We start from the raw sequence: 23,660 nt of genomic DNA, 5'->3' as shown, positions 1-23,660 counted from the left end.
GGGGATAAACTCACCCTAAGGCTTACATTCCTTTTTGGTGTTTTAAAATAGCGTACCTCGTTCATATACGTAGTATTTCTATTTTATATCCAATAGACATTTTTTTTCGCTTCTTCTAGGTAAGTAGTTACATTATTTTTTTCCGTCATTTTTTTCACTTATTCTATACTCCACTCGTTTTGTAATAATCACAACATTAGGTGTTGCATAAAGTTTAAGGTTATAGGGTGGACGCCAAAAGGAGAATTTTTTTAAATATAAAGTATAGATAATGGGGATATATTCTTTATTTTCTAAAATATTTGTTGCATATAATTATAAATAGAGGCAATAATTGTTTTTAAGAAATAGAAATAAGGAAAATTTTAAAATTACCACAAAAAAATGTAACCATTTTTTAACTAACCACCCGTTTGTTTTTTTATTTTAAATTATCACCCCTTAAATTAAATAAATGCTCAGATTACCACCCACTTCAAAAAATACGGTGGATTTTCCGTCTGTGGGACCCACCTAACGCTTATTTGACCCTTTTGACTTATTTGTCCCCTATTTTTCGCTTTAAAAATGCTCTCATAACTTTAATTCACATTTTTCTCTTTGAAATTTGGTAGGATTTGGTGAAGGAAATGTGAATTAAAGTATAGAGAGCATTTTTAAAGAGAAAAATCGGGAGAAAAAATCAATCAAAAGGGCCAAAATAAGTGTTAGGTCAGGCATATAGACAGAAAATCCACCGGATTTTTAAAATAGGTGGTAAGAGCAACTCCAATGGTTGCTTTCAAGGACTAGCTTGAAAATTATTAAATTTTAATAATTTTCAAGCTAATAGCCCAACCATCGGAGTATATTTAATAATTAGCTAAGCTAAGCTAATTAGCTTAAAAATTAGTTGTCTCTAATAAAATACTAATTATTTAAAAAATAAAGCTGAAAAATCTAAATATTAATTAGTCTAACCATTGTGGTCTGAATTAACTAGAAGGAATAATAGCTTTGCAATCTTCGGTGGCATGGCAAGCTAATTTGACAATTAGCTTGCCATTGGAGTTGCTCTAATCTAAGCATTTATTTAATTTAAGGGGTGGTAATTTAAAATAAAAAATTAAACGGGTGGTTAGTTCGAAAATGGTTATATTTTTGGGTGGTAATTTAAAAATGAATCATAGTTAAAAAGTAGTGTGGGGTTATAAAATAATAATGGGTCATTATCAAATAAAAAAAGTGTTATAATTATTATGAAACAAATGTAAAAGGAAAGTGTGCTGACTATTATGAAATCGAGGGAGTCTAAAATACTTTGTACTATGGTATTCAAATCTTTATAAAATGTTAGAGTACTTTTTTTTCAATTATATCTCTGCCTCAATTATTTTTTTATTCATCTCATTGTCACTCATTTTAAGTTTTATGAGTTAGGTTTTCTAAAAAAAAAAGTTTTATGAGTTAGGTGAAAATAAATTATTTTTTTTGATGCAAATGTGGGTTGAGACCCTTTTATTCATAAAAAAACAAAAACATTACACCACCATACGAGGCAAAGCCACCCCTATGATAATAATTTTCTTTGATCAAATTACCTTTAAAATACTCATAAATCTAATTACTACTTCCTCCGTTTTCTTGTAGATGCAACACACCCTTTATCACGGTAATTAAGAAAGGTGGGGTTTACATGATATAATAAACTTTAAAATAGGATGAGTGGTTGTTAGAAGTATAATTTAGTGGGTCATGTGCTTTAAATAAGGGATATAATATATTTTTTCCCTAAAGTAACTTTCTTTTTATAGTGTGTTGCAAGTATTGTGACATTTCTTTTTTAGGGAAGTGTTGCAAGTAGAAGAAAACGGAGGAAGTATGTATTTTATAAATTAAAATTTAAAAATCAGATAAGTAGAACCTTAATCCTACTCCCTCCATCCTCGAAAGAACGATCCTTTTAGGTTGATTTCGCGAGTATTAATAAAGTTAAATAAAAAAAATAAAAGATAAATTTACATAGGGTTTACAAAAAAGTAAGGAGAGATAGTAATAAAAGTAATAAAACAAAATTTCATATGGAGAATTTAATTTTACACAAATATTATTGCAAATTGGTAGGTATTTTAATATTAATGAGTTATTTTTTTTTAGAGTAAAATTAGGCCAAATGGATCGTTCTTTTGGAAGTATAAAAAATGAAAACATGGCGTTGTGTGAAAAAAAAAATGTACACTACATTGTGATTTGTGGAATTGTGGACACGTACCAAAAAACAGTCAAAACCCCATTCATCTTCCATTCTTCCATGATAGTATGATACCACTCATACCACAGTAGCACTCTACACTCCTACTTCCAGTCTTCCACTCACTCACTCACTTCTGAACTGTACAACCAAAAATGGGCGTCAAAAAACGCAAAACACCCAAACAACCCACCACCACCGCCGCCGGAGAAACACCGCCAGTAGGCCCCGGTATCGAATTCCGCAACCTCGAAGACGACGCCTGGTACAACATTCAACTCCTTCTTCAAAACCAAACTTTACTCGTCAAATTCATCGAATTTCCTGATGATCACGACTTGGAATTCCACACCACTGAATTCTCATCTTCCGGCGAGATTTCCGACTTCCGGCGACGATTCCGGCCGTTGACTTTGCAGTTTGAACCGTCGGATTGTGTAAAGGTCAAACTTGGTATGAGGGTGTGTGCTTTGATGAATTCCGTTATTTGCCGTGATGATCGCCGGTTTTATGACGCCATTGTTGAAGGGGTTTTTCTCTCTCTCTTAAATTTGTTCAAAGTTTTAGTCTTTTTGATGTTAAGCGTTTTTTTTACTTTTATGGTAGTATATATATATATATATGACATTATCTTATTTGATTATGTGTTTATAATAATGTTAATAAAGTTAATTACTGTATAAGAGAAATATAATAATAGCGGATTAATTTAATTAAAGAGGTTGTTTTGATTAAGGGTTTGGTTTGTCCTGAAATTGTGGGTTGTTTGTGGTTTAGACTATGTTTTACCTTGGAATGAGTAACAAGGTTATAAAATTGCTTGTGTAGGGAGGTTTTGTCGACGGTGTTTGGGTTCGTGTTAGGTCGTGTTTGATTTCGATGTCTTCCATATATGTTGGTGACCTTTAGGAATTGGAACTATTCATGGTATTTGAAGATCTTATTGTACTATTTTAGTGTTGAAGGTGGTTTTGACAAGGAGATTATTATACTAATGGCTGGTTTGGTTAGTTTAAATCATGAGAACGATAATAAATTTGTGTTCGTGTACAATTTTACAAGGAAAGCTTTTGTTCATAGAATCATGGAGGATTGGAGATAGAACACCCCCAGAACTCTAGAAGTCTTCATAAATTTCCACCAACTATCAATAGCTCATATAGGGTTTTGATGGATGATAATGACAATTTAAGAAGAAAATTAAGAATGAACTACTAGCATTTATGTAGATTTTGGCAATTTAGCATGATATTTTCTTCGCTAAGTAACTTTTAAAATCATGAGTAAAACCTACCTATATTAGCACTTACTGAATGGGTCATAAAATGTACTCTGTACTGCCATAATATTTACGTGTTTTTTTTCCCAATTGTTAAAAAGGAGTATTTGTATGGTCGTACGGACAATGTACAAATCAACTGTTCTGCTTCTATTTTACTTGGTTTCTACAGATTAAACAAAATGAGTTTAATTGTTATATTCAAGGAGGAATAAATTACAAAGAAATTCTCTTCACACCAAATAATAGATGATATCTAACTTTGGTAGTTAGATTTCTCTAGATTTTACCATAGATGCTGAGATTAATGCATCATATGTACATGTGGGATGGTGGCTGATGTCAATCTTCATTGTAATATCATTGCTATCAATTTAAGATTTTAAACTTCCTAACTTGTTAGGTTCAATTAATTTAAAAGCTGTCCCAAGAGAAGGAAAGTGAATTTAAAGAGGTAATTATCATCAAGAATCAAGGACAATATTAAGATTATTAACCAATGAAAGATATACAGGCTTTTTGTAGGATTTTCTGTTTCTAGTGAGGCAATGATGCAGTGTACTTCATTTTCTTACGCTAAACATCTCACTTCTCATATGTTTGTTACTTTGTATCTATTAAAGTTGTTAGCTAGCAACACATTGGCCAGATAACAATAAATTTTTTAACATCTTAAACTGGAGAATTAGATGCCTTCGTTAGGCAGAGAGGGTAATTTAAGTAGGTAGCCTTTCTTCATATGAGTTGAAGAGGTGCTATTCTGCTGCTCCACTCACAATTTTTAATGCTTCTATTCAACTTGTGCTTGGTCTTATCAAGATAAAATGTGTCTTAAATCTGCTTGGTGTTTTTTTTTTCTACCTGTATTCTGGAATAGGTGAAGCGTGAGGAGCATACTATTGTGGATGAAACAGAGAATTGCTCATGCACTGTTATTCTTTCATGGCTGCATGGTCCAAAAGCTGGGACGCTGACAACAGCAAGAGTTGAAGATCTTTGCCCAATCCAGCCTCCTCGGCTTGATCCACGGGTTGCTTGCTTTTTGGAGTTAGCCAAGTGGAAGCAAGGAATAACTTCACCTTGTTCTAATTTGATCAATGAGGATATAACATATAATGAAGAAAGTCCTACCTCTTTAAATTGCCAACGCTGGAATGTAATTCAGGCAAGTTGTTCATTTGCTGTTGTAATTATTCACTGTGCTAGAAATTAAATGAAACAGATCTATTCTGAATTTTCTGATGGTATGAGTTTGATGGATTTTCCCTTAATATTCTGTAGAATTTGGAAGACGAAAGACAAATGGGAAGTATAGTGCCATATGATGAAGGTTTGGAATTCATGCTTTGATTAGTGGTGTCGATTTCTTTTGCAAAGAGAAGTTTTGCCTTTCTGATTGTGCTGCCTCTGCCAAACAGGAAATATTGGCCATGAAAAGAATGAAGATGTAGATCTCGGAGGGGGAGGAGATAATGTTCATGCTAAGGAAAGGCTAAATGATGATAATTATTTCTACTCTTTGGAGAAATTGGTGGCAGATGTGTGTAGCATCGGTTTGGGAGGGAGGGATAATGGAGCGACTGAAGTAGTTGATACAGAAGTACGCTATTTTATTGTGATTGAGAACTTGGAGAAGGACATATCTAGTTCAACAATTGTGGAGTTTGTATTAGAAGAGACTGGTCTTGAAATTGAAGCCTTTGTCTTATTGAGTTTGTCTGCAGAGCCATATACCAGAGGAGCCCTTGTTGTTAAGTGTGCTGAGGATCTCGAGAGGTTGTGTAATTTTCTAGTCAAACCAGATCAGATGATCACATCATCAAAGGGAAGGTAGATACAAAAATCTCATTTGATTTCGAGAATGCCCATGATTTCAATGGAATAATCTTCATAATTTATTTCTTCACTTAACTACAATTTGATCTTTGCTCTGTGTTTTGTTTTTTGTCTTTAATAAGCACTTCGTAGTACTGTTTGCTGATAATTTGGAATCCATGGCACTTGCAAAGAGTGTGGCTGTATTTTTATTTATTTATTTTTTTAGCTACAGTTCAGTGAATTCACTTTACTTTTCTAACTGATGACAATTTGTTGCTTCAGGCCATGGATCGTGTCGGATACTTCAGCGACTGAATCAGTGAGGCCTTCTTTTTGGTGTTTGGAACCAGATCTCAAGGTCAGACTCTCTTTTGATCTCAAGTTTTTGGTCTTGTTCCACCACTCGTGTCCTTCTATATCATCACTACTATGAAATGTATTTGTTCCATCGAGCATTTACCTATTTATTCCATCGAGCATTTACCTATTTATTCCATCGAGCATTTACCCATTTACTGATTTACAGGACGAAAGGCAGCAGTCAGCTGGTGATGGATTGAGAGTTGTTCAGTCAGGAAGTGAGGAATACAGCAAGGCGGAGAAGCTAAGGGATTTATATCTAGCTTTCACTACCCATCAACAGCAATTGTCCAAAAGGTTGGCCTTGGAGGAGCAACGCATCCTGGATGCCTAACATGAGTATTGTGTAGAATCTTACAAACTGAATGCAGTATCTATGATGGAAGCGTAGATATACTGTTCATATTAACTTAACCAAACTGTTTAGTAATGTTTGTAATTAATGTTATCATGGCCAGCACGGCCCAGCAGTATTCCGGATAGCGCTATAGAAGTAGACATACACAGCTCAAGCCTCTAGTGAATTACGTAAGCTGCATAGTACATTAAATCGAGCATTGTCTTACCTGAAGTTGTAGATGTGCATATGGCGTTTTAATGGCCGAGTGATTATGTTATTAGTTGTATATGTATATTCTTCGTTCGTTTATTAGTGTTATCTCTGATGCATCTCTTGCTAGTTTAAAGATTTTTCTTCTGCATGTACAAGAACAAACACTTTTGTTTACCATCAATCATCAATAAGATAGTACTAAAACAGACACCAAAAATGACACATGTTACTTTTCAATTTCATTTAAAAATATGAGGATTAATTTTTGGTAGATTTTGAACTAATATTATAATTCATTATAAAATTTGTTAAACTCGTCCAGTACTAACTCTTTTTTTCCTATTTCATTTTGACACTATTTGCACACCCATCTAATTGTCTTTTGTAAGTCATCCTTCTTTGGTCTCCCTCCCTCTATTTCCTTAATAATTTAGGATATTAACGGCTGTCCATTTTAAAGTCAACTGAGTGAACTAAAAATATGTATGGAAAGTAGTAAGCATTATTAAGTGATGGGGTTATAAAAAATTATTGTGTTGGAAAAATAATTCACATGTGAGTTGGAAATAGTTGTCCCACTTTAAGGATTGACTAACATATAATACTAGTGCGTTACTTTACCTATAACCAATTGGGTTTAGGGTGAAACCTTGTTGGTCACATTTGTTTCTCATTTTGATAAACTTGAGTTATCTCTTAATCTTCTTTGAAAATGAAAAATATAATGACGATTTATTGGCTCTTCTTGTGTCATGAGACAATGTTAGTTCTCCTTGTGCCCTAAGATAGGGATAAAAAAACGAATTTGAGTTTAGCTTTGCTTTAAAAATCTTAATCATGATTAAAGTGAACTGTTAATGTTTAATGGAATTGAGTTTGATTTTACTTCCAAAAGCTAATATTTGATAAGAGAAGCTTTGAAAAAGAACATCATTTTGTTGTATTGATATGTGGACAATATTAGAGGCATGAGATATAATTAGGGATGTCAATGGGGCAGGGCAGGGCGGATGTTGACCTTCTTATCCCTATCCTCACCTAACATTTTCATCCCCATCTCAATCCCTACGGCGGGTCCAAATTTCATCCCTATCCCTACACCGGCGAGTATAATTCCAAAACCATCCCCATGCACCCCACCATCCACTTAGATATCCACACCTACATAATATAGATTACAATAAAAGAAAAAAAATTACAATGAGAGAAAAAATCACCGTTAATATTACACGTTTTTTTATAAGTCTATTACAAAGTATTATATATTTATATTTATTACTTCATTTTACTTAATCTTATTATTTTATGAGATAGTAAATAAAAGTGAATAATTTTATTTTAAAATATATGGATGCGGCCCATGCGGGTATGGGACGCTTACGAAGTGGGGCGAGTAAAATCTAAAATTCATGCTGCCCCATCATCTAGGCGGGTATGTTTTTATCCGTATTTCTATAGCGGAGAAGAGGCGAGTCTCCTACTCGACTTGCCCCCATTGACATCCCTAAATATAATCAATATATTAGGAGCATGATATCTTAAGATACAATGTACGATTTGTTGTAAGTTATACGTAGTATTAAATACGTTGGATTATGTATTGGGAGGTGGGTCTTAGGTGGGGATTAGGCGGCTCTTAGGTGGGGATTAAGTGGGGATGGATATCCAAGTGGGGGGTGGGGCGGGGATAGGGATGAGTTTTGGACCCGCCACGGGGATGAGGACGAGGATGGGGATGAAAATTTTAGGTGGGGATGGGGATGGGAAGGCCAACATCCGCCCCGACCCACCCCATTGACATCCCTATGTATAGGAAAACATTAAAAAAAAAATTACAATGGAGTTGAAACTAGTAATTTCACATTGAACCCGTCAAAAAAAAATGATCTCGTATTGAAAAAATGAAGAGAATAGCTAACATATAAAAATGGTGAGACTATTCCACCTATCACCAATTGCTTTTAGGATGAAACTTTGCCAGATTTATATGGGGCAAATTCTCCTTTAGGCTCCTACTTGGGCTACTTAAATAAAATCAATTTACCCACACAAATATTTGATGTAAAATTGGTTACTTTGGGTAGTTACTGAATAAAGGAATTCCAATTCGATTCCAATTAGCATTTGAAGTTTAAAGTAAAACATTGAGTTAACTAATATTGTCCCTTGTTTGTTCATAAAAACCAATGAGAATTCGCCACATCACAAAAAATACGTATAACTCAAACCCTTCAAAAGTACCGCCCCTCACATGCCCTTTTCTTCCTCTTCCTCTCATAATTTAGAAAACCAAAAAAATTAAAAAAAGAAAAAAAAGAAAAAAAAAAGAGGGGTTGGGAATTGGGATGTTCTAAGTTTCCAACCTCAAAAAGCCAGAAACTTTAACTTCAATCAAATTCATAATCTTGCAGACCAATAAAACTAAACAAAAAAAAAAACCTAATTATTCCAAATTCAAGCACCTTTGTTGGTTTAATTTAAGAGGTAATTTGCTCAATTCTGCATTGCCCAGATTCTAAAATCTTCAAATTTTCTATCTTTTGACTTATTTTTGTATATTTTTTTGTTCAATTATTCATTAATTCATGTTACAATGATGCAGAATAAGAAGAAAAAGATGGGTCTTAAGAAAAATTTGATGGGTATTATAATAATAATGTTATGGAGTATAAGAATATTAAAAGGAGTAAATGGGTTAAGATTTGTGATTGATAGAGAAGAATGCTTTTCTCATAAGGTTGAATATGAAGGTGATACTCTTCATTTTTCCTTTGTTGTTATAAAAGCTGATACTCCTTGGCATCGTGACAATGAAGGTGGCGTTGATCTTGTGGTATTTTCTTCTTCTTTATCTCCTTATTATTTTATTTTTTATATAGGTTTTGTTGAATTTGCCTTTTATTTTTTGGAATTTTATGCTCAAGACTTGATTCTGTTGATGGGTTTTGGTTTAATTTGTGATTTTGTTATTGCATTATGATTTACTTAACTTATGTTAGGGAAACAACAATTGAGCTTGGAAGGTGTAGAATCTGGGATATAATCGATCTGCTGATGTGTAGGAACTCAAAGAGTTCATGCCTGGTTAATTAAATTATGTAGTCTAGCTAACCGACAAAAATGATTTGTGCTAAGATAGCCTAGCAAAGTAGTAATTGATATAAATTGATCGTGGATTTTTCTTAAGATGAATTCAATGATAATTGAACTGGAGACCAATAAACAGTTGATTCTAAGAATCTTAACCAAATGCTGCAACCAGTGATCTAGGAAATTCTGCTTTCTATGTAGAGCAAAAAGTAATAGTTATTCTGAATGCAGTTAGATTAATTCTAAATTATGTCTAGTTTTGCTGACCTATTTCTTTGGCTTTGGCCGATTTAGTCATGGAATGTTACCTCTTCGGCTCTTCCTCTTTTTTGGTCTATTTTCATTGATCAGTTTGTGAAGGTTTATTTTTGATCTAGTTCGGTATTTGTTATTTAATTTTTCCGAGCACATGATGCCATCTATCTGTTTGATGCTAGTATACAACAGTATTGTTGGTGTTCTGAGTCTTCTTTTTAATCGGAGGACATGGATGCAAGTTTTTTTTTTTTTTTTTTTTTTGTTTTCGAGGACTTAGCTTGTCGATCATCTTTTTAGTTTTGTTAAGAATTGACTGTTTAGTCTTGATTTATTTTATTTTAATGATGAAATTTTAGCTCATCATTGCTGGAAATAGAAAATTAAAAAGGATAAAATTGTCTGGCGGCATGCCCTAAAGGCCTATATACGGACTACGGTCTACCACTATTCAACTTTTGGCTGTCTTCTATTGCAATTCTCTAAATTTTCGGAGTCATAATGAGCGTTATTAATCGAATTGCTGCAATTGGATGGTGAAAGAGTTGGAAAGTGAGTCTGATACAATTTCTTGTCTTGATTTCATCCGTACCCTTGGAAGGAACTAGGAATCATAGCCCTTTAGACTGTTTTGTTTAGCAGATGTTGGTTAATTGATTATTTGTTCACCTTCTGACTCATTGAATTACTACCAATGGCTGAACTTTGAAGTAATTGTTGCTTTCTATTGCCGTAAATTGACTTGCTCCAAGGTGTACTCAAAGCTCTTGTTTTATCTTAGGTTCCCTTTCCAGATTTTTCTATCTGATGCCAATATAAGTTTTTGGAGGTTTATCCAGCGGTTTATTTTGATTATTTTTTCTAGTTTTTCTGGTGGGTAGTTCATTTTGCTGTTTTTAGTTTGCGTGATTTCTGATTTCCTGAGTGAAGGAACAGAGCATCCTGCCTATATAGTGATTAGTGACCTGCATTCTGTTGATCAATGTTTCTGGAGAAGATCTAAATTTGTATGATTATCTAATTGAGAATCTTAGTGTAAGCAAAGCTATTTTAAGCTTATTTGTTCATATAGAGTTCTCTCACAAATTTATATGGTATGAACGGGAAGTTCATTGAATTTATGTTTGGATTGGAATTAGTTTCTATTAGGTATGTGAACTACCATTGTTGTCGAAGGCGGATTTTGATTAGGTAATTGTGTTATTGTTTGAATCTTGTTTCGTGTAGTGTTGCTTGGTTATTAAAATAGAGAGGATATTGTGTAGATAGTGAAAAGGGAGATGGTGTAATTGTAAATCCATGTGCTATCCTCTTTTTTTGATGTGAATTTTGTTTGAACTAAAGTTGCTACTTTAGCCATTAGTATCTATTAAAACCTAAGGAAGAGTAGAACAACAATGGTTTCTTTTGATGAGAGGCGAGACCCAATATAATTCTCATGTATGGACAAACCCCACGCTTCATATTCCCTCTACATAGGAAATAGAAGTCAAGGTGGTGTGGTGGAGTGCGTAGGAGGAAATTCTTGTCAGTTTTACTCTCATGGACAAGTTTATGGTTGGCTGTGAGGATTGAGGAACTCATAAACCATCCAATTTAGAGTTGGTCAGCCTCTTATTGTGTTTGCCAGCGAGTAAATGTTAGGAACATTAATCATGCTAGGATGTGATTTTTTTTGTATTAGTCATTATGACTTAGCAATGTGTTGCTGAAGAATCTTTCAGAGTTGGTAGCTTTCTCCTCTGTAATGTATGGCTTAATAGTAATTGATGACTGATTTCAAAACCTATTGTTGACTTTTCAAGAATTTTTTATCCTATCTTTTATACAAGTATATATCTTCATTTCTTTCCATATGAGAAATCAAAGATTTAATAAGTACACAGTTTTTAAAATTTTTCCTTTTGTCTTGATATGTATATCACTTGATTATTTAAATTAGCCTAGTTCATCTAATGTGATACTAACTATACTTCCAAGTCAATCATGTAAAGAAACTTAGAGCAGTATGGGAACTTGGACAAAAACCTTCTTATATAGCTACTTCAGATTAAGTTTCTGTTAGTAGTTTGATGCTAAATTCTGTTGGGAGTAGGTTTGTGGCAACTTTAAAAGTTGGACTATGGGAGATGAAGGGGCTAATTTTGGATAATTCCTCTTTTATTTCCTAGAATCATAGATGGGTTGGAATCGGTTGGACCCTCCCCCCCCCCCCCCCCCCCCCCCCCCTCTCTCTCTCTCTCTTAGTTTATATGATGTTAGGGGATGGCCTTTTGATACAATCACATAAAAAGACCCAGGGATTCCATAATTGAAAAGAAGATATTTGTTAGAGTATTTATACTTGATTTCTTTCTCTCTCTCTCTTTTATAGAAAAGAAATTCAGGCTAGAATATGAACCTCATTATAATTATGATCCACACTAGTGCAATACATGATAATAAATTGCTAACTTGATAATAAAATAGAGCAATGCGACATACAAGCCTAATTTCTGACTCTGCACCAGTAGAGGTCCTTTTTTCTTAACAAATCACCTTGACAGACCACCACATCCACAGTCAAGTACTTTGTGAAGAAAACACAATAAATGTGTAAAGTATCTTAAGTGTGGACAATGAGACTGATACACTTGATTCTTTTGCCCTAATTGAGGATGAGGTCTTAAATCCCAGTGGTCACATTCTTGGTGGAAGCAATTCCATAAATGAATTTTATAGCAGTTTTTTTGAAAATTGGGTGTCATTTATGAGTAGGCTAATGAGAAAGCAGCCATCTTTATGTCAAAGCGTAGGTATATATTTTGTTTTGGTTGGAGGAGGAGGAGTGGTATCAAGGATAACTGTGAGTGATGGCACTTATAGAAGCTCATACCCCATGTAGCGGGGGTGATAGTTCATAATGTGTCTACTTGATATCCCACTTGTATGATTTACATCTATATGAGCCTTGTGCCCCCCGCTCCAACACAAACAAAGCCTTTGGTCACATGGAACTTGTACTCGATGCTCTATACAAACGGTCTACGGTTTTGATTTGCAACCAAAAGCGAAATGGCAGTTTCAATCCAAACTCCTCCTTAAAAGGCTTTTTAGTTAAAAAGCCCCGTAAGATTTTTTATTTTTAAACCTGCAATTTAATAGTGATTCAAAATTATCTTTTAATTGAACTTCATGCTTTGGACAGATTATTGTTAGAAATATATAGCAAACTTTTCTCTTTACTCTTTATTGGCATATTGACTTGATGCCAGGTGAAAGGACCTGATGGTGAACAAATCCATGACACTCGTGACAAAACTAGTGAGAAATTTGAGTTTATCGCCCACAAGAAAGGGGTCTACAACTTTTGCTTTACCAATGGGTCCCCGTATCATGAAACAATAGATTTTGATGTGCTTGCCGGTCACTATGGATATGTTGATCATCATGCAAAAGATGGTAATAGCTCAATACATTGCCTTATTTGAACAAAAAATTTCTACTGTTTCATTTAAGGAAAATCTTATGAGGCCAATGTGTCAATTTGCAGAGCATTTGAATCCAGTGTACGAACAGATTAATAAATTGGAGGAGGCTCTCTACAACATACAGTTTGAACAGCACTGGTTGGAGGCTGAGACCGATCGTCAAGCAATAAGTACGTTCTTTGGGAACATTTTTTATTTCAATTCATGCTTTCTTTATAAAAATTTCTGTTTCCTGTGTATTCCAAAAGTGAACTTTATAGTAACTAAAAGTTGGTTTAGATCAAAATTTCCAAAATTAGACCTTTGCCAAAAGTATGCAATTATAAGGATTTAAGCTTCTCTAGAATATCAGGAAGATGTTATTCTATGAATACAATTATTGTTCATGGGAGACAGTATTAGATCAGTTCATCTTTTAGGCCCTGCGAACTAGATATTTACAGACTTGTTTTAGTCCGGTGCCAATTTTGATTCAACATTAAGTGAACTATACCATGAACTTGTGATTATGTGTTCATGAATAATTTTAGCTGGGAGCTGTTCTTTATGCTTTTGCATAATTAAATTGAAATTGGATATTTTTGTTGTAATCCCCGTCTTGCGCTTGCCTAGAATATGCTTCCCTATCTTGGAAGTTATATGATCAAATAACATCCTAAATTGCATGTTTTTTACTAGAAAAATTGCTAATAATGTGCCTTTGTAAACTTTTTTAAGGATAGGCAAGTATCAGTTTTATGCATCAGGGAGTGAAACTTGGAGTAAAAATTATCTCTTGCTGGTTGTAGAACGAGCTGTAAAATATGCAGAATTCTCCCTTATCGTTTAAAAATGTAGTTCTTGTGTGCATTTGTTAACAGCATGACAAATATGACTTGAAATTTGCCTGATTTTGATGCAGTTAACGAAGGAATGAGCAAAAGAGCAATCCATAAGGCAATCTTTGAATCAGCAGCACTTATTGGGGCGAGTGTTCTCCAAGTCTATTTGCTCAAACGCCTTTTTGAACGCAAGCTTGGGACATCCAGAGTTTAATGTTTTGTTGGTGAATGAATACCTGTTGCCCCCAATTTTAGAGCAGCTTCATATAGTTCCCACTTTTGTGCTTTTGCCATTCCTTTTTTTTCCTTCTTGGTAGGTAGTTACCTCTATATGTTGAGAATTACCTCTATATGTTGAGAATGGCAATTACCTCTATATGTTGAGAATTTATTTATCTTTTAGGTTTCGGTTTCGTGTAGTCTGTAATATGTATTGTACTAGTATCAAGTATATTTTGTATCTCTATTTATATTTGGTTATCCGCACTCTCTTGAGATGTTAGTTGTTAGTTGGATGTGCAAATGCACTTGAAAAGTCTCACAAAAGTGTTTCCTGATTACATATATACTCAATTGATGTTATGCCATTTCTAGTTTATATTTATTTATATTGTTTCATATAGCAAGCAACCTAGCCCATGTTTAAAAAAAAAATAGATCTTGTTTCCTGTTGCTTTCATTATATATATATATATACTTCCTCCGTTCTATTAATTTATGACTTTATGTGATTACATTTGTTATTTTATTAGCTGTATGTAATATATCATTTTTTCCGTATTTGTTTTAAAATATTAGATAAAATTTCTAATCTCAAAAGATAATATTTCGTATTTAATTAATATTTTGTATTTAATTAATATAACCATTAAAATCTCATTGGTCAATTATGCTTATGTGGCACTTGAATTATTTATTAGATATAACTATAAATTATAATCCTACGTGGCACGTTAACTAATCTTAGGTGGCATAATTCTATTGTAGTGTTTTAAAAATATTAATCCTATGTTGCGCTCTAATAATTTTTAAAAATAAAAATCCTACGTGGCGCTCTAAAAACTCGGGAAAAAAACTCTCCTTTATATATATATATTAGATTACAACAATGGACTTTTTGCACTATTCATCACATCTTGTTTGACTATATAATGAGTTATAAGTTAAGCAAAATATAATCAAGTGAGATCTTGTTGGATTCGTCTCATAAAATACTTTCACAATATCAACTTTTTATAATTTTTACTCTTACACAATTATAGATATTTAGCATATAAAAGGTGTTTCGGGATGCGTAATTTCCTCCTTGTTGCAATATTAACAGAACGGAGGAAGTATATATATATATATATTAGGGGTGCTCATAACCGGGTACTCGGGTTTTAACCCGGGTACCCCAAAGAGCGTGTACCCGGGATTCCGGGTAGTAAATCACTCGGCCCATTACCCGACCCGGTAAAACCGGGTACCCGGTTAACAGGTACCCGTTTTAGCGGGTCGGGTCACAGGGTACCCGGTTATTTTTAACAGGTACCCGTTTTAGCGGGTCGGGTCACAGGGTACCCGGTTATTTTTTTATTTTTTTTTTGAAAAAAAATCTACCTAATACTAACTCAAATTAAATCTTTAATAAATACAAATTTGCTCTTTCAAAAAAAAAAAAATATTAACACAAATCTGTCATAATACTAATTAACTTAGAGCATGCTCATATAACAACAAAATTCCAGAAAATCAGTCAAAATTCATAGACAATAACATAGAAATCCATTTTGGTAATTTAATGAAGCCCCCACATCTGAGCAAACTTTTAGTATTTATATTTCTACTTATAATTACAATTGCAAACAGCTAAAATAACAAACAAATTTGCAACTTATTATGAAAAATCTGATGGGTAAGATGTGTCAAGCTGGAGCAGCAGATGAGTACGGTGTGTGGTCGCACGGAGCAGCAGCGAGAAAGATGGCCTCCAGGTCTGTGGTCACGCAAAGCAGCAGTACATGGGTGGGTTCCGGTGTGGTCTGAGGTCGAGTCGAGTGGTGGTTTGAGGTGGAGTGAGCATCATATCTCAAATCTAGAGAGATAGGGAGGAGAAAACTAGTGTGTATGCGGTGAAGTGGTCGCTTGAGATGTGTAGTGAGATTTGAGAGTGATGAGTGTTTGAGTGATGATAGAGAAGAGAGGAGAGGTGAGGTGTGGCGGCTACTCAAATAAGAGTAAGGTGTTAGTAAACCTAGAGGAGTAAAGGAATTCCAGCCAGATAAAAAGGAATGCGGGTATTTAACGGGTACCCGTTACTGTCAGAGGGCGGCCCATTACCCGACCCGTGAATTTAATTTTATACCCGACCCGCTAAAATGGGAAAATTTTCAAAAGTACCCGTCGGGTATTTTGCGGGTCAGCGGGTCAGGTATTTTTCAACACCCCTAATATATATATATATATATATATATATATATATATATATATATATATATATATTAATGTTAATAATTATTATTGTCTATAGTAGCAAGTAAATGAACATGGCAAAAGCTAAAAAAACCCCAAGAACATATTAACTTGAAATAAACATTAACTACATTGATTACCGTGTGACTTTGACATATATTTCCAAATTAATACCATTTTAGGAACTGTTTCAAAGGGTTATCCAATGAATATCGTATTTCATTTTTCATACCTTTGTGATAAACAAAATTTATGAAAGTATTATACAAGTATGTGAAGATGAACAATTAGGCCCCTACAAATTAATACAAGATGATGGACTTTGAAGTTGAAAACCATCAGTTTTCACCTGTCAATGATAATAACACAATACCAACTGTTTAATAATCCAGCTGATGGACTTGCACTCACCATTCAGGTTAATTGCAATATGCAATGGATTCAATTCCATTTTCGAAATCAGCATTCGGCTTATTATAACTTAAAATCAAGAATAGACAGAAACTTCAAGATGAGATACTAAGAATACAACTTATGCCCCATTCAATAGGTCAGTCCTAGTACAACATAAAACAAATACTATCATATCATCTAAACTTCCAAACGCGGAAAAAAAAAAAAAAAGAAAAACAAAAGCTACCAAAGTACAAAAACATTTGTACCACTATTAATTTTTTTAAAAAAATTGCTTGCACAATTGGAGCCATATTAAGGGCATAAAAATGTCATAAATGACAGGTTGTACACTTATTTCTAACTGCTCCTCCAACATTGTGATGAGCTAAGTCCTCAATAAGCCTGCAATGTAAAAGTATAATAAAACACATTTTAGAATTCGCTCCCAGTCAAATTTATTTAGTATTCTTCACTGAATGATAATACTAAAATATACTGTGGGAATTTCTATTTCAGAAAGTGTAGAACCATATAAGGGGCAAAAGGAGGAATGAAGATGCCCAGAGCTTGACGAAATATTAATAATCAAAACTGCAATGAGTAGGACTATTGCTTAGGGTTACCTTAAATATCAAGTCTTACAAAAGCTCTACAACGAGAGCAGATGCACCACCTCCACCATTACAAACACCAGCAACACCATATTTCCCACTTTTCTGTCGTAATACCTGTAAAAGCAATGCAATCACAATCAGGAAAGAGGCAATAACAACCCCGTCAAAAGATACAGCCAACCAAAAAAGGGTTGCATTCAGATACTTTTGATAACTTGTTTTAACCTAATATACCCACTATTGTATGAGGATGACAGAATTGTTACGGTGTCAAATGTGCCAAACTATACATACACCATAAAAGAGCAAATAGAGCCATACCCCCAAAAGTGTAACGATGATTCGTGCTCCACTGCACCCAAGAGGGTGTCCCAAGGACACAGCTCCACCGTGCACATTTACTTTATCCTGCAGAATTGAGGGTAGATGTAAACAAACACTATCAAGTCGAAAGGCTCAAAACCTTGTTAGCATATGAAGAAACCATAATAGTACAATGATGTGGACATGACAGCTTCATGCAAACATAATTGAGCATAAATATATTTTTTTTTTCAGTGTGCAAGAAGTTTTAGGTCCCAAGAGACTGACCTCAGAAAGCCCAAGCAATTTCATATTCGCAACAGAAACAACCTGCTCATGTCAGAAGAAGATTAATTAAAAAATAATGACAGATTGACAGTTGCTCATAGTTTCAATCATGACGAAGAAAAAGAGCACTTACAGCGAAAGCTTCATTTATCTCATAGTAATCAATCTGTGAAGCATTCAAGCCTGCATGAGAAATGGCCTTTGGTATTGCGAGGGCGGGAGCTGTCGTGAAATTCTCTGGAGCCTGACCATTAATTAGGATTCAATAACACAACAATACCCATGATGGCACAATTCAAAATGCATATTAGCCAATAAAAAAACATATTACGTTATAGATAATAATAATCCTCCAAATTTTTTACATAAAACTCTAGAGTATGTTGTCTACAAGTAAAAAATCCATGCAATACCTGAGCGGCATCTCCATAACCACTAATCTTAGCAATCACCTCTAACCCAAGCTCTAGTGCCTTCTGTCCACTCACTAAAACAATTGCAGCAGCACCATCACTGTCATCAAACAATAAAATTGTTAGAAGAGTGCATGGACTGCAAGTTTGCAACATTTGACTTCCCTACATATATATCACCTAACAAGCACAATATCCACAAGAAAGTATTTCCAAAAACATTATACATAAGCTTATGACAAACCTTATGCTAGAAGCATTTCCAGCGGTAACAGTGCCTCCATCTGCTTTGAAACTTGGTCTAAGTTTTCTTAATTTCGCAGGGTCATACTGCAACACACAAGAGAAGAAAAAAGATGAACTCAAGTAGCCCATGATAAAGATAGCATAAACAGAAATAAAAATCTTGGCAGAATACAGATGTAAAATCATGAACAGTAGTTCAGAGAGCTTATAAGCCACTAGATAACAACTTTTTCATTCTTTTTTTTTTTTTTGATAAAAGATATTGAAAATTACATAGAAGGGCTACTTCTTGGCTACACCAGGACCACGCCAATAACTCAATAGTCTCCACAAGGTCATTGCATTTTGAAAGTCATAAAAGAAAAATTGAATAGGAAAGGAAAAAGGTTTTTGGTAAAATAAATGAAAAGACACATAGCATCAAATAAAATCAATATTACAAAGAGATAAACAAACATTAACGTACACATATTAATCACTTTTTCAACATGAGATGTCATTGACAATGTTAGTTATCATTATTATACCTTAGTAGGGCCTTCATCTTTATCAACGACTGTTGTTGGTTTTCCCCTTCCACCAGAAACTTCAACCTGCACCGATACATATATATATCAGTATGAAACAATCACAGAAAAGAGAATGAAAATATAACAACAAAGTTATGCCCTTACGGGAACTATCTCCCATGAAAAAGCACCGGCCTCCTGAGCAGCAACACCACGCTCAAAGCTTTGGCAAGCATAGTTATCCTGTAGTGACATGCAAAACAAGTAATTTATTCAGTGCATGAAATAGAGAAGAAATGCAATAGCTTTTACCACATAGGTTTAATTTAAAGGTTTATTTATAAATTGTGGTGATAATATGGACTTATCTCCAACTTTAAGCATAATTGCATCAAAAAACAATTAGTTAGTGCAAGACATAGTTACCCTATATATGGACAGTACAAGCATTAAAAATGGAGTCAAGACTTTACCTGATCCTCTCTTGTTACTGCATGATGTTCTGCACATAATTCAGCACAAACTCCCATGCCACAATCATTGTAAACATCCCACAGCCCATCTTTGAGCATCCCATCGACAAGTGTATCATGTCCAAGACGGGAACCCTTCCTGAAATGTTGGCATATAAGGTGAGATGTATATTACATGCACTGGTTTATGGGACGTGAGAAGAACAGCTCTAGACAGGTAAACATAAGACAATAATACATCATTCAGATAGTACTGTGGGATGGTCTAAAAAGGTAAACATAAGACAATGATACAACAATGCCCTTCTATGCATTGTTTTGGTTATTTGCCTCATAAATTCACTTCCATCGTTTATTTATTAATTATATCATTATGGGGTATATATTTATATTGATAGGAAGGGCTAAGGGCACTTTATGAAGTTACTAAACCAATTAAGTAAATTGATAACAAACACTAGAATTAATAAGATTGTAGCATCAACCTGGCTTCAGCTATGTATTTAGGGGCATTTGACATGCTTTCCATGCCTCCTGCCACAACAACGTCATTGAGGCCCAATTGGATACTTTGTGCCGCAAGCATCACAGCTGTAAACAAAGAAAACAGGCAAATATGTTTTCAAAATTGTATTACATGCAAAGAATGTTTAATGGTATATGATAGTGCACACTATACCTTTCATCCCTGATGCACAAACTTTATTGACCGTGGTACATACCACTGTATTTGGTATTCCTGCCCCTAATGCTGCTTGCCTTGCAGGAGCCTGACCCAAATTTGCACTAAGAACATTTCCGAAAATCACTTCTTGTACAAGGGATGGATCGATATTTGCCCTTTTCAATGCACCTACGTTTTTTGTAAGTGAAAATCAGTCACTTTATTTATTAATTTATATGTTAAAAAGGTAAAACACCACCAAAAGACTAGTACAATATAAGACTATCTAATAAATAGACATAATCTTACCCTCAATAGCAACAGATCCAAGCTTAGTGGCCGTCAAGGATGACAATGTACCAAGGAAACCACCCATGGGTGTACGCGCAACACCAACAATGCAGACATCTGCATAAAGAAAAACAAGACAATTGTATGGACAATATAAATCTCGAATCTCAAGAATCTATAACTCATGAAATACTAGAAGGATCTTTTGTTGCCAATATAAGCTTCAGATTTCTAAACACAACAAAAGAAACCCAATAATTTCTTCCTAAGCTTCCATTATCGACCTTTAAAAGATAACTTCCAACATTGTTTTCCTTTTAAATCATTCATTACTACATTAAATTCTATATCAAAATCAATTTCCTCAAAGATCAATAATTCCTTGGGCAAAAAAGGGGTTTAATTCCTTGCATTATTCTAAAAGCAATTATGATTATTATTCTAAAAAATAAATGGGATCAATAATTATTCTAAAATCAATAGTAATCAATAATTATATTAAAAACCAAAAATTCCTTACAAAAAAAAGGTCTAGTTCTATATCAAAATCAATTTCCCACATTTGAAATACTAGGAATAAAATAAATAATAATATAGCATCCCTTGCATTTGCACGGGTACACTCTAGTGTGTTCAAGATTATAAGATGATCATCAAGCTTTTTCTACGTCACACCAAGCAAAATACCGCTATAAATCACTAAACCACTTCAAAAACACCTATATAAACACTTCACAAACTAAAATGTGCAAGAACAACAATCCATTTAAGACCCATAAGGCCATAATGCAAGCCAATCATAGATGTAATTAATGTAAAAGATCACTTAGGTGGCAACGTCTTAGCTAGGTTGCACGGAAACGGATATGGGTACAAAAACGGGTATGGGTACAGAGATGGGAAACGGCAAAAAAAAAAAAAAAAAAATCCAAAAAACGGGTACGGTAAAAAAATTTGATTTTAGAATTTTAGATTGATTTTTATTTGAGTTAAAAAATGAATTATTTGGATTTTAAATCGAATAATTATACACATTTTGGAATGAACATGACCCAAGACCTGATACCAAATCTCACATCGAAACAAGAACAAAACAGTGCAAATCAATTGAATTAAAGATTTAACCTTTGGGATTGATTGACTTGGAATCTAGTGCAGGAGTCATAATTCAAGTCGACGAATAACTGTAGAAGCAAAAATCACAAATCATTAGTCATATTCCCAAATTTGACACAATTACAAGATATAAAACACTAGAAAATTCAACCATTTTTTATGAATGATCCCAAAAAACAGCAGAAAATTCTACTTCAACAACCAAAATTCACAGAAATTCGATGACAAATAAAAAAATTATAACTTTACAAATTGAGAAATGAAACATTACCATTTAATCATCCTAACAAAAAAAGTCAATGAACAATAGTATTGACTACAGAAATCACAGTTTTTTTTTTGAGAACCCAGAAATGGCAGATTAAAAAGAGCGTGAAAAACAAGAAGAATTGATTGAAAATGTGTAAAACAAAAAATGGAGTTACTTACTTAAAGAAAGAGAGGAAATCAAAGTATTTGAAGAAGAGAGAGAGAGTATGGGAAGAAAGAGAGGGTGGCAAAGGCAGAGATTTATAGGACTTGAGAGTGAGGAGAGCACGAGGATCTCGCAGATTAAATCAAACAAGGCGTCCATCTCTGTATTCCAATTCTTTACTACTAACCCCGTCTTTTTTAATTGACACTGTTCTATTATCACACTTACTACCGTATATTTTTAATGCTTAATAAATCTAATTATCAACATTATAAAATTATAAAAGGTGGATATTAATAAAATATACATTGAGATGATTCAAATAAAATCGTACATGACTATATTTTATCTTATATATAAATCACAAAAACGAGTAGAAATGTAGTAGGTAAATAGTATAAAAATCAAACGATGTCAACTAAAAAAAGTATTTTTTTCTAGTTTTTTTTAATTTATTTTTAATTATTTTAAAACTAATTTAATTGTGTTTAAGTTTCTAAGTTGGAGAGCGAGAATGGTGGTAGAGTACTTGTACTTTTGTAGGACGTGATAAACGATTTCAATATCAACAATTTCATTTTCTAATTGGGTGATCTTGGTTATGTTATCTTCTTGTTATCTTGTGATTTTGTTGTCTTTGTTTTCAAATATTTGCTTAAGTTTCAAGATTTGAGATCTAATTTTGTGTTCATCTTTTGTTGTTCTCTTGTTTTTTCTTACCGATGTATTGTATATGATGGTCAAATTAAGGAATATAAATAATATAGAGGTTAAAACATTGTAATTTAAAAACAAAAATAAAAATAAATTTGGAGAAACACCAATTAATACTTTTTAATTTTATGTGTAATAAAAACGCAAGGTAATAAGATCTCCGACTTCAAATACTTCGTACCTTGATAGGATTCGAACATTAGATTTCTAAAATACGGAGTATAAGGTAAGACTATTACTAAGTGAGTCAAACTTTATTAGACAATATATCCATCAAGGATATTGTACTATTAGTATAAGTAACGTATAATTGTCAAATTAGCTAGATCATCAACTTTTAACCAAGGAATATATAACATGCTCTAGTATTTAAATAAATTAAACGTTTTCCTTGTGCATGTATGCCAATGCAATACTTTGACTACTACTCCCTCCGCTCCCTTTTGTTCTTTACGTTTCCATTTTAGATGTTCCTTTTTATTATATACATTTAGCATCTTTTCTTTTTTAGACAAAATTACCCTTGCTTTATCATTTAAATACTCAAATATCCGTGCTTTTTAATTTGCATTTGTACCTTTAGTACTATTTTAATGGCTTTCTAATACTCCCTCCGTGTTTTTTTAAGTGTTACACTTACCAAATCCGGCCGTGTTTTAATAAGTGTTACACTTCCTTTTTTGGCAAAAAATTACATTAAAATATTATATATCTCTCCTTTCATAGGACCCACCCAAATCCACTACTACTTTTTATATTATATCTCTCCTCTCACATTCAATACTTTTCAATAAACTATTAATTCCACTATATTTCTTTTACAATTTTTTAATACTCCAACTACCTCACTTACTTCTTATTTTATTTAAGTCATTTAAATTGTCTAAA

The 23,660-nt window shown here is 33.5% G+C and overlaps 3 protein-coding genes across 4 annotated transcripts; 2 read left to right on the top strand and 1 right to left on the bottom strand.

Moving 5' to 3' along the window:
* Window positions 1-2,147: 2,147 nt before the first annotated feature.
* LOC110730841 lies at window positions 2,148-6,319 on the top strand. Its single transcript, XM_021910668.1, has 6 exons — window positions 2,148-2,760; window positions 4,387-4,674; window positions 4,791-4,839; window positions 4,928-5,339; window positions 5,610-5,685; window positions 5,854-6,319. Exons 1-6 carry the CDS (start codon window positions 2,386-2,388, stop codon window positions 6,019-6,021), a joined length of 1,368 nt encoding a protein of 455 aa, XP_021766360.1. The 5' UTR covers window positions 2,148-2,385; the 3' UTR covers window positions 6,022-6,319.
* A 2,182-nt stretch (window positions 6,320-8,501) lies between these two features.
* LOC110730840 (transmembrane emp24 domain-containing protein p24beta2-like) lies at window positions 8,502-14,474 on the top strand. The gene is made up of 5 exons (XM_021910667.1): window positions 8,502-8,724; window positions 8,843-9,073; window positions 12,840-13,026; window positions 13,118-13,225; window positions 13,957-14,474. Exons 2-5 carry the CDS (start codon window positions 8,858-8,860, stop codon window positions 14,088-14,090), a joined length of 645 nt encoding a protein of 214 aa, XP_021766359.1. The 5' UTR covers window positions 8,502-8,724; window positions 8,843-8,857; the 3' UTR covers window positions 14,091-14,474.
* A 2,296-nt stretch (window positions 14,475-16,770) lies between these two features.
* LOC110730839 (acetyl-CoA acetyltransferase, cytosolic 1-like) lies at window positions 16,771-22,225 on the bottom strand. 2 transcript variants are annotated; one of them, XM_021910665.1, is made up of 15 exons: window positions 22,073-22,225; window positions 21,653-21,711; window positions 20,546-20,644; window positions 20,252-20,425; window positions 20,058-20,163; window positions 19,573-19,711; window positions 19,265-19,342; window positions 19,118-19,183; window positions 18,589-18,674; window positions 18,345-18,444; window positions 18,065-18,175; window positions 17,932-17,973; window positions 17,662-17,748; window positions 17,350-17,454; window positions 16,771-17,128 (listed from the first exon to the last, which is right to left on the bottom strand). In XM_021910665.1, the coding sequence occupies exons 2-14, from the start codon at window positions 21,690-21,692 to the stop codon at window positions 17,365-17,367; spliced, it is 1,218 nt and encodes a 405-aa protein (XP_021766357.1). In that variant the 5' UTR covers window positions 21,693-21,711; window positions 22,073-22,225; the 3' UTR covers window positions 16,771-17,128; window positions 17,350-17,364. The 2 variants fall into 2 exon arrangements, with proteins under 2 accessions (XP_021766357.1, XP_021766358.1); XM_021910666.1 differs by lacking the exon at window positions 22,073-22,225 and adding an exon at window positions 21,915-22,060.
* Between the last annotated feature and the right edge of the window lie 1,435 nt (window positions 22,226-23,660).

The sequence above is a fragment of the Chenopodium quinoa genome, unplaced genomic scaffold (genome assembly GCF_001683475.1).
Source record: "Chenopodium quinoa cultivar QQ74 unplaced genomic scaffold, ASM168347v1, whole genome shotgun sequence".
Taxonomy (NCBI): Eukaryota; Viridiplantae; Streptophyta; class Magnoliopsida; order Caryophyllales; family Amaranthaceae; genus Chenopodium; species Chenopodium quinoa.
Note: the sequence above shows the minus strand (reverse complement) of the source record. Positions and strands in the feature narration are given on the sequence as shown.

Bases quoted from the DNA above. Each gene is read 5' to 3' on its own strand.
- LOC110730839 (XM_021910665.1), bottom strand. From the start codon at position 21,692: ATGACTCCTGCACTAGATTCCAAGTCAATCAATCCCAAAG. The intron at 19,343-19,572 runs GTAAAGTCTTGA...ATGTCACTACAG, and splicing joins CAGTAACAAGAGAGGATCAG to GATAACTATGCTTGCCAAAG. The intron at 19,184-19,264 runs GTAAGGGCATAA...GTATCGGTGCAG, and splicing joins TTTCATGGGAGATAGTTCCC to GTTGAAGTTTCTGGTGGAAG.
- LOC110730841 (XM_021910668.1), top strand. From the start codon at position 2,386: ATGGGCGTCAAAAAACGCAAAACACCCAAACAACCCACCACCACCGCC. The intron at 4,840-4,927 runs GTTTGGAATTCA...TCTGCCAAACAG, and splicing joins TATAGTGCCATATGATGAAG to GAAATATTGGCCATGAAAAG. The intron at 5,340-5,609 runs GTAGATACAAAA...TTGTTGCTTCAG, and splicing joins ATCACATCATCAAAGGGAAG to GCCATGGATCGTGTCGGATA.
- LOC110730840 (XM_021910667.1), top strand. From the start codon at position 8,858: ATGGGTCTTAAGAAAAATTTGATGGGTATTATAATAATAATGTTATGG. The intron at 13,027-13,117 runs GTAATAGCTCAA...GTCAATTTGCAG, and splicing joins TGATCATCATGCAAAAGATG to AGCATTTGAATCCAGTGTAC. The intron at 13,226-13,956 runs GTACGTTCTTTG...ATTTTGATGCAG, and splicing joins GACCGATCGTCAAGCAATAA to TTAACGAAGGAATGAGCAAA.